We start from the raw sequence: 17,008 nt of genomic DNA on the forward strand, positions 1-17,008 counted from the left end.
TAATTTATCCATAATATAAATTAAATTAACTAAAAATATTCAAAATACACAAATATAATAAAATTAAATATTAAACAATTAATACAATAAATAAAAATTAAACGATGGAACGACAATACCAAATTTTGGAAGTATCCGAAGGTTGCGACTTTAGAAACTTCCGCTCGTACTTTGTAAACGAAAAATTAAAAAATTAAAGTGAACACTTTAAGAAATTAAATATATTGAATATATGAGAATTGGGAATTGAGATTTGAGAGAGTGAAAAATTGTGTGAAAAATGATTTGAAGTTGTAGGGTATTTATAAATTTTTTTTTGGGATTAAAAAATATTTTTTAAAGTTTTTTTTTTTTTTTTACTAAATGGGCCCAAACTAGCCGTTTGGACCCAAAAACGGCTATATAGCCGTTGGGCCAACGACTAGTTTGACCCAAAATCCCAATTTTTTATTTTCTTTTAAAAAGGTATTCGGGCCGGGTCGGGCCAATTAACTGGCGGGCCTGTACCTGGCTTGGTCCGGCTAGGTTAGCCGGACCCATTTTAAAAAAATAATCGGCCCGGACCCGGAACCCTAAAGCCTTAAGGCTTATCGGGCCGGGTCAAACCGGGCCCGGTTAGTTACGAGGGTCGGGTCGGCTCGACCCACTTGACACCCGGCTTGACCCACTTGACACCCTTATCGGGAATCCAATTCCCTTGAGGTTCACATAAGAGTTAGGGGCGTGTGGTAATCATAAAGGAAGGGTTTAGGATTTGATACACCCTCTATTTGTCCTTTTGTTATCATATTGTGCCTATCTTTCTATCTCGTTACTTTATTTGTTATCTCGTGTTTCCCATCGTTTTTCCCTTGTTTTTGTGTGGTGTCTCGTATCTTGTCTCGTATCAAAATTTGCATAAGGTAAAGTGAGTTTCAATATAATAATGCGTAAATAAAATAATAAATTATATTAAATAAATTTAGTGTGATGAGCTCGACAGAAAATATAGATAAAGATATTAAACTAGTATTTGGCCTTCATTGTTACAAATATCGTCTTTCTTCTAAATTCTAACAAATAAATATTAACAAATTGTGTCATTGCTGTCTATGTAAGAAAAAAAAAAGATCAAATTTCATGATTTAAAGATAATAAATTTTATAATAATATCAAGATAATATAATACTATATAATTAAGTTTATTATTGAATATTTAATAAAGGTTTTGATATATTTAAATTTAGTTGGTATCCAACTTTTGGGCAATTCATCAATTTGTGGGGACTATACGAGAGATTAGGGCCAACAGAATCTCCTCTCAATTCCACGTGTCCGATATGCATACTGAAACGCGACTAATTTAAATTCGCGTTACGTAGGGTCCATTCGAGGCATCACTTCTTACCAATTATTTTTTTATATTCAGAGTTCGAATCCAAAATCTCTAATTAAGGAAAAAACAGAAATCTCTAATTAAGGAAAAAGCAGCCCAATCCTTGCACCTAATCCATTGGTGGTAAAATTATGTAAATGTTAGACCCTTTTTCATGACTTTTTGTTTTGTAGTTTGTTGATGGAATACATAAATGTTTTTAGTTTCTATGTTAATGTTGAAATTTGCTATCCTTTTTTCCAGGAAAAAAAGATTTACCTCCATACAAAAGATGTTCATTTAAATCGATATAATAGTTAAATTACATTATCAAAATTTATGTTGTATACTTGAGGTCAACCTCCTTGCTTCTCTCACGACACACTCCTCTTTCCATCGAGAATCTGTAATCGATTCGTAAAATCATTTCAAGATATGATTTTGCTCGCCCTCGTACTCCCTCCGTTTCATTTTATGTGTCGTTATTTTCTTTTTTTTTGAAAAAAATATCATCTTTTTTCATTTAATAACTATTTAAAGACATAATTACACTTTTATTTTTATTATTTTATTAATTTTACTTATAAGGCCCCACTTCACTTAACTAAATATAATAGTAGTACATTGACCAAACCATGACACATAAAAATAGTAGTAGTGCACAGTCATAGTTGCTAATTGCTACACATTTTCAAGATATATTACATAATAATCTAGTGCACGTGCATCTCAAATCTTATCCAAGACAAACAATGCATCCAAGATAAAGTTTATTAGAATAAGATAAAGAATATTCACTATGTTTCCTTATATTATATTTTCTAATTAATTTGTTTCACAAAAGGTTTATGGATCAACAATTTTATAATCATACGAATATTGTATATGCCATACCAAAAATTACATGTTTCATACGCCTTTACTTTTTTTTTTTTTTTTTTTTAAAGATTTTGTGTCAGTACGAACTATGTCAACCTATGCATATAGTGTAATTTCTTGGGTAGCTAGGGGCATTCACGTAACCACCATTGGATAACTATAGCTCCGTCACTGATAGTAATTTTTTTTGAAAATTATAAATGCCTAAAGTATAATCAGTGGCGGAGTCAGGATTGACATCAAGGGGGTTTACAAGTAAACATACGAATTAATCGAAGATGGTTCGATATCTATTATATATATATATAAAATAATTTTAACCATATATATAGTATAATTTTTCGTCGAAGGGATTCGGATGAACCCCTACCTTATATGTAGCTCTGCCTATGAGTATAACATAATACAACAACAAGCCCAGTGTATTCCTACACAGTGAGGTCTGGCATCTGGGAAGGATAAAATGTATGCAGTTCATACCGCTACCTCAAAGAAATAGAGAGACTGTTTTCGATGAGTATAACATAATAATTAGAATAAATATTTGATGAAAGAGAAATTATATCCCAAGAAGAGCAAGATAATATAATCAAACACCTCTTTTAATTAATGTTTTCTATAGAAGACGTGTAAATTAAAAAACAATATACGTGCATGGATGGAAGTGTCATGGAACGATTAATTTTGTTTTTCTACTTAGTTCTTTTTTCGATGCCAACCTTCAAGAATAGTCCTATATTAAACAAATTTATGGGGTCCATAATTACATGATATAAAAATAAATGTTATTTTGTCATGTCAAATTCTTTAAATACAAATTTGATTGAGTAATTTTATAAGAGAAAAACTTAAGTTGAATGACATTGTTAATACAAAATAAACTTGAATAATTTTATTAGATAAATATTTTTATAGTTAAATGACCTTTTGAGATATTTCGCTACTTATAATTAGCTACAAATCTTCAAGCACTTGTTTATAAATCGTATCTTGTTTGGGTCCTGATTTATTTGAATTTACGGCGTATAATCTATTAAAGAGAAATATTTTTTACGTGCATTTATTTTATTTGTAGAGTTCAAATCTTCGAGACCTGTGATTAATGATGGAGGGATCAAACTTAGTGGTAAGATTATCTAGTGATAGCATTGTGTGCAAGTTTCTATACATCTCTGCTTCATGATTTTTTTTAATTTTTTATTCCATATTTATATTAGAGTTTGAACTAAGTTGAAATCACATCACGTAATACTCTCTAGTGGTATTATTTTCATATCCAAAACTCGAACCGATTAAGGTTAAAAGGTGAAGAAATTTTATCCCCACCACGACATTTACTAGTGGTCCACAAGAAATAAATACCAATATAAAATATCCTCAAAGGAATTTAATTTTGCATTTTCTTCTAGTTTTTTTTTTTTTCAATGTAAAAAAACTTTTATTGGCAAAATTTGTGCAACACAAAAAAAAAAACCCAATACTAATGGCCTTATCTTGTCCCACGCATCTCTTATTTAGACCATATACTAAAATTTCTCATCTTGTTGCTTTCATAATGAGCTTTTTCTTATACTTGCAAAGAAAAAGAAAAAGAAATTTCGTAGTAACCACAAAACTTCTATCTCCCAATTTTGAACCACAAATCAATAGGAACATAGTACATTAATATTGGATATAACCAATGTAAAACTCTAATAATACTATATGGTATTTTGCTTGGCATTTTGATTTTTGATCTTAACTAAAAGTTCCATCAATGCCTTCCATTTTACCTCAAAATCATGCCATTAGGTCCTCTCAACGAGTCCTTTCGGGATTATCGTCGGATAAAATTGGTACGATGCAGAGAAGATTCATTGCACGTCGAGTTCAGAGCACCTCCCACCACTTTTTCCTACATGCACGAGTTTATTGTGTCTCTAAAACAATCACCACCAAACCACCACCCGCGAAAGAACCACTAACGTATGAGCCACTTACTTGTACTACTACGACCACTAGTAGTACGAGAAGTGTACTCAATGACCCGAGTTTAAAATCCACGTGGACTCATCGAGCATGGATGGCAAGTGGGTGCACCACGGTGCTAATTCCACTAGTCAAGTCTGCAACAGGGGCTATCGACTCACAAATGTGGGTCGAGCCCCTTATAGCAGGCTACATTGGCTACGTCATATCAGACCTAGCCTCAGGAATCTACCATTGGGGAATTGATAATTATGGCAATGCCAAAACCCCTATATTTGGTAACCAAATCGATGCATTTCAAGGTCACCATAAATGGCCATGGACAATCACTCGTCGCGAATTCTCCAACAATCTACATGCCCTTGCACGGGCGGTCACGCTCACTGTCCTCCCAATCGACCTCCTCTGCACAAACCCTACGACTCTGGCATTCGTAGGGATTTGTTCAGGTTGCATTATGTTTAGCCAGCAGTTCCACTCCTGGGCTCATGGGACAAAAAGTAAGTTGCCTTCAATTGTGTTAGCTTTGCAAGATTTCGGCATACTTGTTTCAAGATCACAACACGCCGCGCATCATCGTACACCTTATAACAACAATTACTGCATTGTAAGTGGTATATGGAATGAATATTTGGATAGATCAAAGTTTTTTGAGTTGCTGGAGATGATTTTCTTCTTTAAATTCGGCGTTCGGCCAAGATCATGGAGTGAACCTGATTCAGAATGGATTGAAGAAACTGAAACACAATCAATTCCTGTTTCAAATTGAATTATATTGTAGTAAATTCTTTTCATATATAGTATGTGTCCATGTGAATAAGAATGGTACAAGATTTATATTGATGATTTTATGGTATACCAGTTAATAATACAATTTCTTGCAATTGATCACTTTAAAAAAAAATAAAAAATTTGTTACACCTCCTTTTTTTTCTTCTTTTCTAATTAGTATTGGAATTATAACCATTTTGTGTTTGTGGTGTAGTGGTGGCCGGTGGGACTGCTTCACCCTTAATCAGAGGTCTCGAATTCGAGCCCTGGTATGGATAAAGTCCTGTTGGGAGCATCAGCTCATTCCAGTTTAGTCGAGGCTCCAATATGGGTACTAGATACCGAGTGAAAACCAAAAAAATATTGAAATTATATGAATTTTTAGACTGAATGTAAGCGAATTCTTCATATAGTCGATACCAGCTAATCTTTACTTATGAAACACCTAATCTTTGATATGCCATAATACTTATATGATTATAAAATTGTCGATCATTAACTGGATCCAACTTAAAAAGTTAGATGAATCATGTTTATATAAACTAATTTACTCATATATAGTAACTTCTATAGCTGGATCTTCTTCTTTTTCCTCTATAAGCAAAACAACAAGTGATTTCTTCCGATTTGTCTTAGTCTTGAACTCTTGATGGACATAATTACTTAATACCTGTTGTCGGTCGAAGGTGACAAATATCTCATAAAATTAGTCGAGATGCATGCAAACTAACCAAAGCACCACGATTATAAAAAATAGTTGATAGAACATGCAGAAGTGCTTGGCAATAAGCCAAAAACAAATGTTTGCAAGTATAGCCAAAAATAATACCCTGAGGCCTCAACTTAAATAAATCTTTGCAAGTGTAGCCAACCTCCTATATAAGCTCTCAATTAATTACTTTAATATGTTTTAATTTATACGATATCATTTAACTTGATACAATTTTTTTTTAAAGAAAAAGAAATCATTTTTAAAAATTACTGATATAAAATTTTAGACTATTGTGTTGGTGTAAGAGATATATATATATATATAAACTATAACAATTATCCTCTAAAATAAGTACTAGTGAATTATACATTTCTTATTTGGCTATCAGTAGTAATTAATACAAAGTGAAGCTATTATTATTTATGATTTTTAAAATTCTAACTCTAATTCATTAATTAATCTAAATAGATCCCTTTAAAGTTGCTTTGGCCACTTGAGTTCTTCAAAAAAGGTTTTTCTTTCATATAAAGTGACCTTTCTTCCCACCTAGATGCTAATATTTAGTCTCCTCAATCAAAAGGGTTTCTTCAATATGAAAAATCATTTTCACTTAAAACAATATTTCCATAAATTATATTCCTTAAGTTGTATCCCTTCCATGAATTTTATCCCTTTGGACAATCTCACATGAACTACTACCTATATGTACATATATAAGGTTAAGTGTCTACTTAAGCACAGTCAAAATTAGAGGGTATAAATTGTTGGATTTAATCAAATTAAAAGGTATATTTATGTATTATGTCTATTTATTTTTATATTAATTGGCTTTATATTTTTTTATAACGTAGTGTTCGAGTCAGCTTGCACGCACCTCAATTAATTTTATGAGAGAAATTGACTTTATTATTATCATGTAAGTTTTCCTCCCAATTGTTCGATTGAATCCATATTCGACCATTAAATTTTGCTTAGATGTTTGCTACCTTCATGGCTACAATTTTTTGCCCCACTTAGAGATAGAGAGTCTGTTTCTCTGTTTTCGATGGACCCCGACTCAAGAATAAACATGCTAAAAGCTATATATATATAGAGAGAGAACGAAGTAATTGAAATAAAAAAAGTCGGCAAAATGCTATAGACGACGTAACAAATCACCCTAAACATTAGTTGTAACTGAAATTAATGTAAGAGAAACTACGGGTAATAACTAATTCAAAGGGCAAGCAACTACAAGAGTAATTCTATGACTAATCGTATGACAATTAGAATAGAAAAATAAGCGATACAACGCTCAACTACCTAACTAGGATTCATAAATCACACCGATGTTAAAAGAGCAAGGGGAAAAAGGTTCTTTTTTCCTAAATTTTTTTTTTGAAAAAGAAACATTGTTTTTCCTACATTTTCCTTTTTTCCTTTCTAACTCAGAAAAGTATAGTGGTCTTGTTTGTTCATTGGATTGATGGTGATAGCTTTTCCTTTTCCCATCATCTTAATTTAATTTATATTGCATTGTTAAATTCTTTATCAAAAAACAAATAAATTGGAAGAGTATGAGGTAGGAGTGTGTGCATGTTAGTAGGTGTTATTTTCCACAATACGGGTACGTAAAATCTGTATAATAGAATAACAACTTCAACTTGAGTTCAAGTATGAACAAGAACACAATGAAGTTGAAAAATAACCTCAACACAAGATCAAAATGATCTTTACAAGAGTGTATTTTATATTTCAGAAATATAGATGAAACAGAAATTGTTAAGGCTAAGTCGTCCGAATTCACGAACTTTCCTTAAGGAATAATTCCCCTCACTGTACCCGAGGTTATGGAATCTTCCTCCCAGGATAAAATGGCCTTCAATCCGACTATAGCAGTACCTCAAATAGGCGGATTCTTCGAACACACTCACGGTTTGAATGATCACACTTAGAGTATTTTTAAGAAGAAGAAGAAGCTTGTAATTCTGAAATTTTTTCTGTATTTTCTATCTCTAACCTGTGGATGAAAACCAAGTTATTTATAGCCAAATGATGCATCTTTAGGAAGGAGGCAATGATTTACTCCAAAGGTTGCACCTTTGCTGTAAATTCATGTCTGTTCATCAAAGATTCCATCCTTTCATCAATAGTCATATCTTTCCATGAATCAGTGTGTCTTTTGCTGAATGGTTGCATCTGTTTATTCAACCAGTGCATCAGTTCAATTAAATAATAGAAACCAGTGCACCAGTTCTGAAGCAATGCAACATTTCCGAGGTAGTGCAACTGTTCTGCGTCACTGTTTATGCGAAACAGTAGCATCGCATCACTGTTACTGCATGTAAATGGAGGATTAAAAATCAGAAATATTTCTTGCGTTTTTCATTATTGTTCAGATTTTGTCAAATAAAATTTATCCAAAAAGAAAGATCTCATCGATCGATCATTTTCCAAATCCAAATCCAAATCCAAATCCAAATCCAAATCCGAAGCCAAGCCGAGCGACGATGACGACGGCGACGGCGCGAGGCATCTCTATTTTCTTGCCTCACTTACCATGTGGAGTAAGTGTTTCTCATTATAAACACTCTCAAGTTCTTTTCTTCCACCAATGTGGGAGAAAGAGTAAACTTGCCAAAATTGAGCACACTTCCCATTTTTGGTGTTAACTTAATTTTTTTTTCTCTTCCACTTGATTTCTCCATTTTTCATTCACACCCTTTCATTACTATGAACCCAACAATCCCCCACATGAATGGGGAATGACTATTTTTCGTAAAACTTTTACGGACAAGTATGTGATCATCATGCAAAGACTGATTGCATCTAGATAAGTGGGTTTCCCTTTGAACTTTCCATAGTGAACATGCATCGGATGCACTCGGTCAATCGGTAGATTTGATATCTTTGAACCGTCGAGCTTTAATGTACACCTAGATAACACATGTCACACAATCAGCCTTTTACCGTTTATGGTTCTTACGATTTTGTTCTTTTCAGCCATGAACACGTCCTGGTTTTCATGCGAGCTTAGAGAATAGGCCTTGACTAACATTCTCTTTGAAGCGGCTTCCACTTCGCCCAACATAGGTGATTTCTAAATGTTCAATCCTATAGATTAAACTATTTGGTCAAATCTGTCAAATTTAGATAATCATTAAAAGACTTTTCACCTTAAATCTTATCCTTGTTTATTATACATGGTCTACATCATGAGAATGGGTTGGGTAATTGACAATGTTGAACCTGTCAGACATATCTTTGTTTGATCTCCTTGACCCTATCTCTTGGGATCTCCAGTCTGCTAGATAGAGTTACCGCCATGCTGATTTGTCCTAGGCCTTAAACCCATTTCCTTGGATGTCCTTTCTACTCCTTCTCTAGATAGACCTTTTGTAAGTGGATCCGACACATTATCCTTTGACTTTAATAGTCTACAGTGATAATTCCACTAGAGAGAAGTTCTCTAATGGTATTATGTCTTCGTTTTATATGATGAGATTTTCCGTTATACATCATGCTCCCTGCCCTACTTATTGCCGCTTGGCTATCACAGTGTATACATACTGGTGCCACTGGCTTGGGCCAATACGAAATATCTTCCAAGAAATTTCGGAGCCATTCTACTTCTTCACCGGCTTTATCTAATGCGATAAATTCAGATTTCATTGTAGAGAGAGCAATACAAGTTTGTTTGGATGATTTCCAGGAAACTGCTCCTCCACCGATAGTAAATACATATCCACTTTTGGATTTTACTTCGTTCGATCCAGTGATCCAATTTGCATCACTATATCCTTCAAGTACCGCAGGAAATTTATTATAATGGAAAGCATAATTTTGAGTGTATTTAAGATACCCCAAAACTCTTTTTATTGCTATCCAGTGAGTTTTGTTGGGATTACTCGTGTACAGACTTAATTTACTGATAGCGCATGCTATGTCTGGTCGTGTACAGTTTATTATATACATTAAACATCCCAATACTCATGCGTACTCCAATTGCGAGTCACTGTCACCTTTATTCTTTTGAAGTGCAAAGCTTGCATCCAATGGAGTCTTGGCAATACCGAATTCCATATACTTGAACTTGTCAAGTACCTTTTCGATATAATGAGACGGTGACAATGCCAACCCTTGTGGAGTTCGATGGATTCTTATACCTAAGATCACATCTGTAACTCCAAGGTCCTTCATATCAAACTTGCTCTCGCGCATTCGTTTTGTTGCATTTATGTCAGAAATGTCTCTACTGATGATCAACATATCATCCACATATAAACATACAATGACTTGGTGATTTGGAGTGTCTTTAATATAAACACATTTATCACATTCATTTATTTTGAATCCATTTGCTAACATGATTTGGTCAAACTTCGCATGCCATTGTTTTGGTGCTTGCTTTAGTCCATATAATGACTTAATAAGTTTACACACCTTGTTTTCCTTTCCTGAAACCACAAAATCCTCAGGTTGTTCCATGTAAATTTCTTCCTCCAAATCTCCATTTAGGAATGCGGTTTTTACATCCATTTGATGAATTTGAAGATCATACACTGCCTCCAAGGCAATTAACATTCAAATCGAGGTTATCCTTGTTACTGGCCAGTATGTATCAAAGTAATCAAGGCCTTTCTTTTGTTTGAAGCCTTTTACTACAAGTCTTGCCTTGTATTTGTCAATAGTACCATCCGCCTTCATTTTCCTTTTGAAGATCCATTTAGAACCTAAAGGTTTATTTCCGGGAGGTAGTTCAACCAATTCCCATGTGTGGTTGCTTAAGATTGAATCAATCTCACTATTGACTGCCTCTTTTCAAAAGGATGAGTCTGACGACAATATCGCTTCTTTAAATGTTTGAGGTTAATTTTCTAAGAGAAATGTTACAAAATCCAACCCAAATGAAGTTGACGTTCTTTGACGTGTACTACGTCTTGGATTTTCTTCATTATGTACATTCTCACTTGGTTCATCTTGAGGTCGTTTAGATCCTCCACTAGACTGTTCATGTCTAATTTTATACGGGTAAATGTTTTCAAAGAATTCAACATTATCTAATTCAATTACCGTATTTTCATTTATATCCGGATGTTCGAAATTATGAACTAAAAATCGACATGCTTTACTACTTTTAGCATATCCTATGAACACGCAGTCCACCGTTTTAGGACCTATCTTAACCCTTTTAGGTATAGGAACTTGAACCTTTGCTAGACACCCCCACACTTTGAAATATTTCAAGTTAGGTTTCCTTCCTTTTCATTTTTTGTAAGGGATTGATTGTGTCTTACTATGGGGAACTCTATTGAGTATACGATTGGCCGTAAGGATAGCCTCCCCCCATAAGTTTTGCGGTAAAACAGAACTTATAAGTAAGGCATTTATCATTTCCTTCAAAGTTTGGTTTTTTCTTTCTGCAATTCCATTAGATTGGGGTGAATACGGGGCCTTAGTTTTATGAATTATTCCATTCTCTACACATATTTGCGTAAAGGGAGATTCATATTCTCCGCCCTTATCACTTCTTATCATTTTGATCTTTTTGTCTAACTGATTTTCAACTTCAGTTTTATATTGCCTAAACACATCTATTGCTTCATCCTTACTATTTAGCAAGTAGACATAACAATATCTAGTGCAATCGTCAATAAAAGTTATGAAATACTTTTTTCCACCACGAGATAGTGTTGACTTCATATCACAAATATCAGTGTGTATTAAGTCTAAGGAATTGGAATTCCTTTCAACGGACTTATAAGGATGCTTTGCATACTTCGATTCCACACACGTTTGACACTTAGATTTATTGCACTCAAAGTTTGGCAAAACTTCTAAGTTAATCTGTTTTCATAACGTTTTGTAATTAACATGGACTAAACGTTCATGACATAAATCATAAGACTCAAGCAAATAAGACGAATTCAAACTTTTATTCATTTCAACAGTCATTACATTCATCTTATAAAGGCCCTCCGTGAGATAGCCTTTTCCTACATACATTTCTCCTTTGCTAACTATAATTTTTTCAGAAACGGTTACACATTTGAATCCGTTCTTATCTAGGAGTGAAATAGAAATTAAATTCCCACGTAACTCCGAAACATATAACACATTGTTCAGTGTCAAGACCTTGCCGGAAGTCATCTTTAGGCAAATTTTTCCTGTTCCCTCCACCTTAGCTGTAGCGGAGTTGGCCATTTAAAGCATTTTTCTGCTTTAGCCGGAGCAAATGACGAGAACAACTCTTTGTTTGCGCAAACATGGCGTGTGGCACCAGAATCCATCCACCATTCGCGTGGATTTCCCACCAAGTTGTATTCCATGAACATAGCACACAAATCATCATATTCTTTGTTGGACTCAATCATGTTCGCTTGGTCCTTTTTCTTGCCTTTCTTCGGGGCTCGAAAATTTGTGGACTTGTGGCCAATTTTTCCACAATTGAAGCATTTTCCCTTAAACTTTTTCTTGGGTTGATTGTTTCCATGTTCAACTTTCTTTCTTTTCTTCGAGTTGTTTTGGCAATCTTCTACAATATGGGCTCCATTCATTGTAGAATTTCCCTTTGACCTTCTTTCGGCAGCTTTATTGTCCTCTTCAATATGAAGTCGAACGATAAGATCTTCAACGATCATCTCCTTGCATTTATGCTTTAAGTAGTTTTTAAAGTCTTTTCACAAAGGTGGTAGCTTCTCAACTATCGTTGCTACTTGGAAAGCATCATTCACAATTAAACCTACAAAAAGTTTATGTGAGTATTAAGAACATTTTTAATTTGTTCAACTAAAGTATTTTTCAAAAATATATCTTCTGCTAGGAGATCATGTATGATGACTTGCAACTCCTGTACTTGAGAGACAACAAATTTGCTATCAAACATTTTGAAGTCCAGGAATTGTGCAACAAGGAATTTCTTAATTCCCGCATCTTCCATTTTATATTTCCGTTCAAGTGCCCCTCACAGTTCTTTTGATGTCTTGGTTCCACTATAGACATTATTGAGGTCGTCTTGGAGACCACTCAGAATATAGTTCCTGCAGAGGAAATTCGAATGTTTCCAAGCTTCTACAATAACGAATCGGTCCTTATCCGAGGTTCCCTCGGGCACCTCAGGAGCGTCTTCGCTAGTGAACCATTGTAGACATAAAGTGGTGAGGTAAAAGGACATCTTTTGTTGCCACCACTTGAAGTCAATACCAAAAAATTTTTCGGGCTTTTCCGTCGGTGCCATCATTGGTGGAGCATTTGTGCGACTTGATGTGGCAATATTATTTGCCCCCATAGACGTTGTCGCATCCATCATTTGACTTTCAATTTTCATTTTTCTTATCACCAAAAGACAGAAAAATTAGTATTTTTCAGAATACTATTAATAAAGTTAAATAATTTAAACTCTTCTTCTTCTTGTTTCTAGTTAACGATGAAGTTTTTATTACTTCGAATCGTTAACCGAGTGAACCTTAACTTGTTATGAAGATTTTATGTCTTTTAATCACTAGATAAATTCAAGCAGAGTAGAAAGCCTAAGCTTTAATCTCCAAAAACAAGCAATACAGATTCTGTAAGAAATTATTCCTTAAGATTGTTATTTTCCACAATATGGGTACCTAGAATCTGTAAAATAGAATAACAACTTCAACTCGAGTTCAAGTATGAACAAGAACACAATGAAGTTAAAAAAATACCCTCAACACAAGATCAAAATGATCTTTACAAGAGGTGTATTTTATATTTCAGAAATATAGATGAAACAAAAATTGTTAAGGCCAAGTCGTCCGAATTCACGGACTTTCCTTAAGGAATAATTCCCCTCACTGTACCCGAGGTAATGGAATCTTTCTCTCAGGATAAAATGACCTTCAATCCGACTATAGCGGTACCTCAAATAGGTGGATTCTTCGAACACACTCACGGTTTGAATGATCACACTTAGAGTATTTTTAAGAAGAAGAAGAAACTTATAATTCTGAAATTTTTTCTTTATTTTCTATTTCTAACCTGTGGATGAAAACTAGGTCATTTATAGCCAAATGATGCATCTTTAGAAAGGAGGCAATGGTTCACTCCATAGGTTTCACCTTTGCTGTAAATTCATGTCTGTTCATCAAAGATTCCATCCTTTCATGAATAGTCATATCTTTCCATGAATCAGTGTGTCTTTTGCTGAATGGTTGCATCTGTTTATTTAACCAGTGCATCAGTTAAATTAAATAACAGAAACTTGTGCACCAGTTCTGAAGCAATGCAACATTTCCGAGGTAGTGCAACTATTCTGTGTCACTGTTCATGCAAAACAGTAGCATCGCATCACTGAAACTGTATGTAAATGGAGGATTAAAACTCAGAAATATTTCCTGCGTTTTTCATCATTGTTAAGATTTTGTCAAATAAAATTTGTCCAAAAAGAAAGATCTTATCGATCATTTTCCAAATTCAAATTCAAATTCAAATCCGAAGTCGAGCCGAACGAGCGACGACGACGGCGCGAGGCATCTCTATTTCCTTGCCTTACTTACCACATGGGGTAAGTGTTTCTCATTATAAACACTCTCAAGTTCTCTTCTTCCACCAATGTGGGAGAAAGAGTAAACTTGCCAAAATTGAGTACACTTTCCATTTTTGGTGTTAACTCAATTTTTTTTCTCTTCCACTTGGTTTCTCCATTTTTCATTCACACCCTTTCATTACTATGAACCCAACAATCCCCCACATGAATGGGGAATGACTATTTTTCGTAAAACTTTTACGGACAAGTATGTGATCATCATGTAAAGACTGGTTGCATCTGGATAAGTGGGTTTCTCTTTGAACTTTTCGTAGTGAACATGCATCGGATGCACTCGGTCAATCGGTAGATTTGATATCTTTGAACCGTCGAGCTTTAATGTACACCTAGACAAAACATGTCGCACAACCAGCCTTTTACCGTTTATGGTTCTTACGGTTTTATTCTTTTCAGCTATGAACACGTCCCAGTTTTCATGCGAGCTTAGAGAATAGGCCTTTACTAACAGTCTCTTTGAAGCGGCTTCCACTTCGCTCAACATAGGTGATTTCTAAACGTTCAATCCTATAGATTAAACTATTTGGTCAAATCTGCCAAATTGAGATAATCATTAAAAGACTTTTCACCTTAAGTCTTATCCTTGTTTACTATACATTGTCTACATCATGAGAATGGGTTGGGTAATTGACAATGTTGAACCTGTCAGACACATCTTTGTTTGATCTCCTTGAACCTAGCTCTTGGAATCTCGAGTCTGCTAGGTAGAGTTACCGCCACGCTGACTTGTCCTAGGCCTTAAACCCATTCCCTTGGATGTCCTTTCTACTCCTTCTCTAGATAGACCTTTTGTAAGTGGATCCGACACATTATCCTTTGACTTTACATAGTCTACTGTGATAATTCCACTAGAGAGAAGTTCTCTAACGGTATTATGTCTTCTTCTTATATGACGAGATTTACCATTATACATCATGCTCCCTGCCCTACCTATTGCCGCTTGGCTATCACAGTGTATACTGGTGCCACTGGCTTGGGCCAATACGGAATATTTTCCAAGAAATTTCGGAGCCATTTTGCTTCTTCACCGATTTTATCTAATGCGATAAATTTAGATTCCATTGTAAAGCGAGCGATACAAGTCTGTTTGGATGATTTCCAAGAAACTGCTCCTCCACCGATAGTAAATACATATCCACTTATGGATTTTACTTCATTCGATCTGGTGATCCAATTTGCATCACTATATCCTTCAAGTACCACAGGATATTTATTATAATACAAAGCATAATTTTGAGTGTATTGAAGATACCCCAAAACTCTTTTTATTGCCATCCAGTGAGTTTTGTTGGGATTACTCGTGTACCGACTTAATTTACTGATAGCGCATGCTATGTCTGGTCGTGTACAGTTCATTGTATACATTAAACATCCCAATACTCTTGCGTACTCCAATTGCGAGTCACTGTCACCTTTATTCTTTCGAAGTGCAAAACTTGCATCCAATGGAGTCTTGGCAATACCGAATTCCATATACTTGAACTTGTCAAGTACTTTTTTGATATAATGAGACTATGACAATGTCAACCCTTGTGGAGTTTGATGGATTCTTATACCTAAGATCACATCTGTAACTCCAAGGTCCTTTATATCAAACTTGCTCTCGAGCATTCGTTTTGTTGCATTTATGTCAGAAATGTCTCTACTGATGATCAACATATCATCCACATATAAACATACAATGACTTGGTGATTTGGAGTGATTTATTTTGAATCCGTTAGCCAACATGGTTTGGTCAAACTTCGCATGCCATTCCTTTCCTGGAACCACAAAAACCTCAGGTTATTCCATGTAAATTTCTTCCTCCAAATCTCCATTTAGGAATGCGGTTTTTACATCCATTTGATGAATTTGAAAATCATATACTGCCGCCAAGGCAATTAACATTCGAATCGAGGTTATCCTTGTTACTGGCGAGTATGTATCAAAGTAATCAAGGCCTTCCTTTTGTTTGAAGCCTTTTACTACAAGTCTTGCCTTGTATTTGTTAATAGTACCATCCGCCTTCATTTTCCTTTTGAAGATCCATTTAGAACCTAAAGGTTTATTTTCGGGAGGAAGGTCAACCAATTTCCCATGTGTGGTTGCTTAAGATTGAATCCAATTTCCCATGTGTGGTTGCTTAAGATTGAATCAATCTCACTATTGACTACTTTTTTCCAAAAGGATGAGTTTGACGACGACATCGCTTCTTTAAATGTTTGAGGTTCATTTTCTAAGAGAAATGTTACAAAATTTGACCCAAACAAAGTTGACGTTCTTTGACATGTACTACGTATTGGATTTTCTTCATTATGTACATTCTCCCTTGGTTCATCTCGAGGTCGTTTAGATCCTCCACTAGACTGTTCATGTCTAATTTTATACGGGTAAATGTTTTCAAAGAATTCAGCATTATCTGATTCAATTACCATATTTTCATTTATATCCGGATGTTCGGATTTATGAACCAAAAATCGACATGCTTTACTACTTTTATCATATCCTATGAACACGCAGTCCACCGTTTTAGGCCCTATCTTAACCTTTTTAGGTATAGGAAATTGAACCTTTGCTAGACACCCCCACACTTTGAAATATTTCAAGTTAGGTTTCCTTCCTTTCCATTTTTCGTAAGGAATTGATTGTGTCTTACTATGGGGAACTCTGTTGAGTATACGATTGGCCGTAAGGATAGCCTCCTCCCATAAGTTTTGCGGTAAACCAGAACTTATAAGTAAGACATTCATCATTTCCTTCAAAGTTCGGTTTTTTCTTTCTGCAATTCCATTAGAT

At 34.7% G+C, this 17,008-nt stretch overlaps 1 protein-coding gene across 2 annotated transcripts; it reads left to right on the forward strand.

The window, feature by feature from the left end:
* The first annotated feature begins 3,782 nt into the window (after positions 1 to 3,782).
* On the forward strand, positions 3,783 to 5,414 carry LOC107856304 (fatty acid desaturase 4, chloroplastic). Of its 2 annotated transcripts, XM_047393325.1 has the most exons (2): positions 3,783 to 4,808; positions 5,187 to 5,414. In XM_047393325.1, the coding sequence occupies exons 1-2, from the start codon at positions 3,990 to 3,992 to the stop codon at positions 5,214 to 5,216; spliced, it is 849 nt and encodes a 282-aa protein (XP_047249281.1). In that variant the 5' UTR covers positions 3,783 to 3,989; the 3' UTR covers positions 5,217 to 5,414. The 2 variants fall into 2 exon arrangements, with proteins under 2 accessions (XP_047249281.1, XP_016556774.1); XM_016701288.2 differs by lacking the exon at positions 5,187 to 5,414 and having other exon boundaries at positions 3,783 to 5,072.
* The last annotated feature ends 11,594 nt before the right edge of the window (positions 5,415 to 17,008 follow it).

The sequence above is a fragment of the Capsicum annuum genome, chromosome 7 (genome assembly GCF_002878395.1).
Source record: "Capsicum annuum cultivar UCD-10X-F1 chromosome 7, UCD10Xv1.1, whole genome shotgun sequence".
NCBI lineage: Eukaryota > Viridiplantae > Streptophyta > Magnoliopsida > Solanales > Solanaceae > Capsicum > Capsicum annuum.

What these genes read in the sequence shown, in the direction of transcription:
- LOC107856304 (XM_016701288.2), top strand. Translation starts at nt 3,990, where the DNA reads ATGCCTTCCATTTTACCTCAAAATCATGCCATTAGGTCCTCTCAACGA.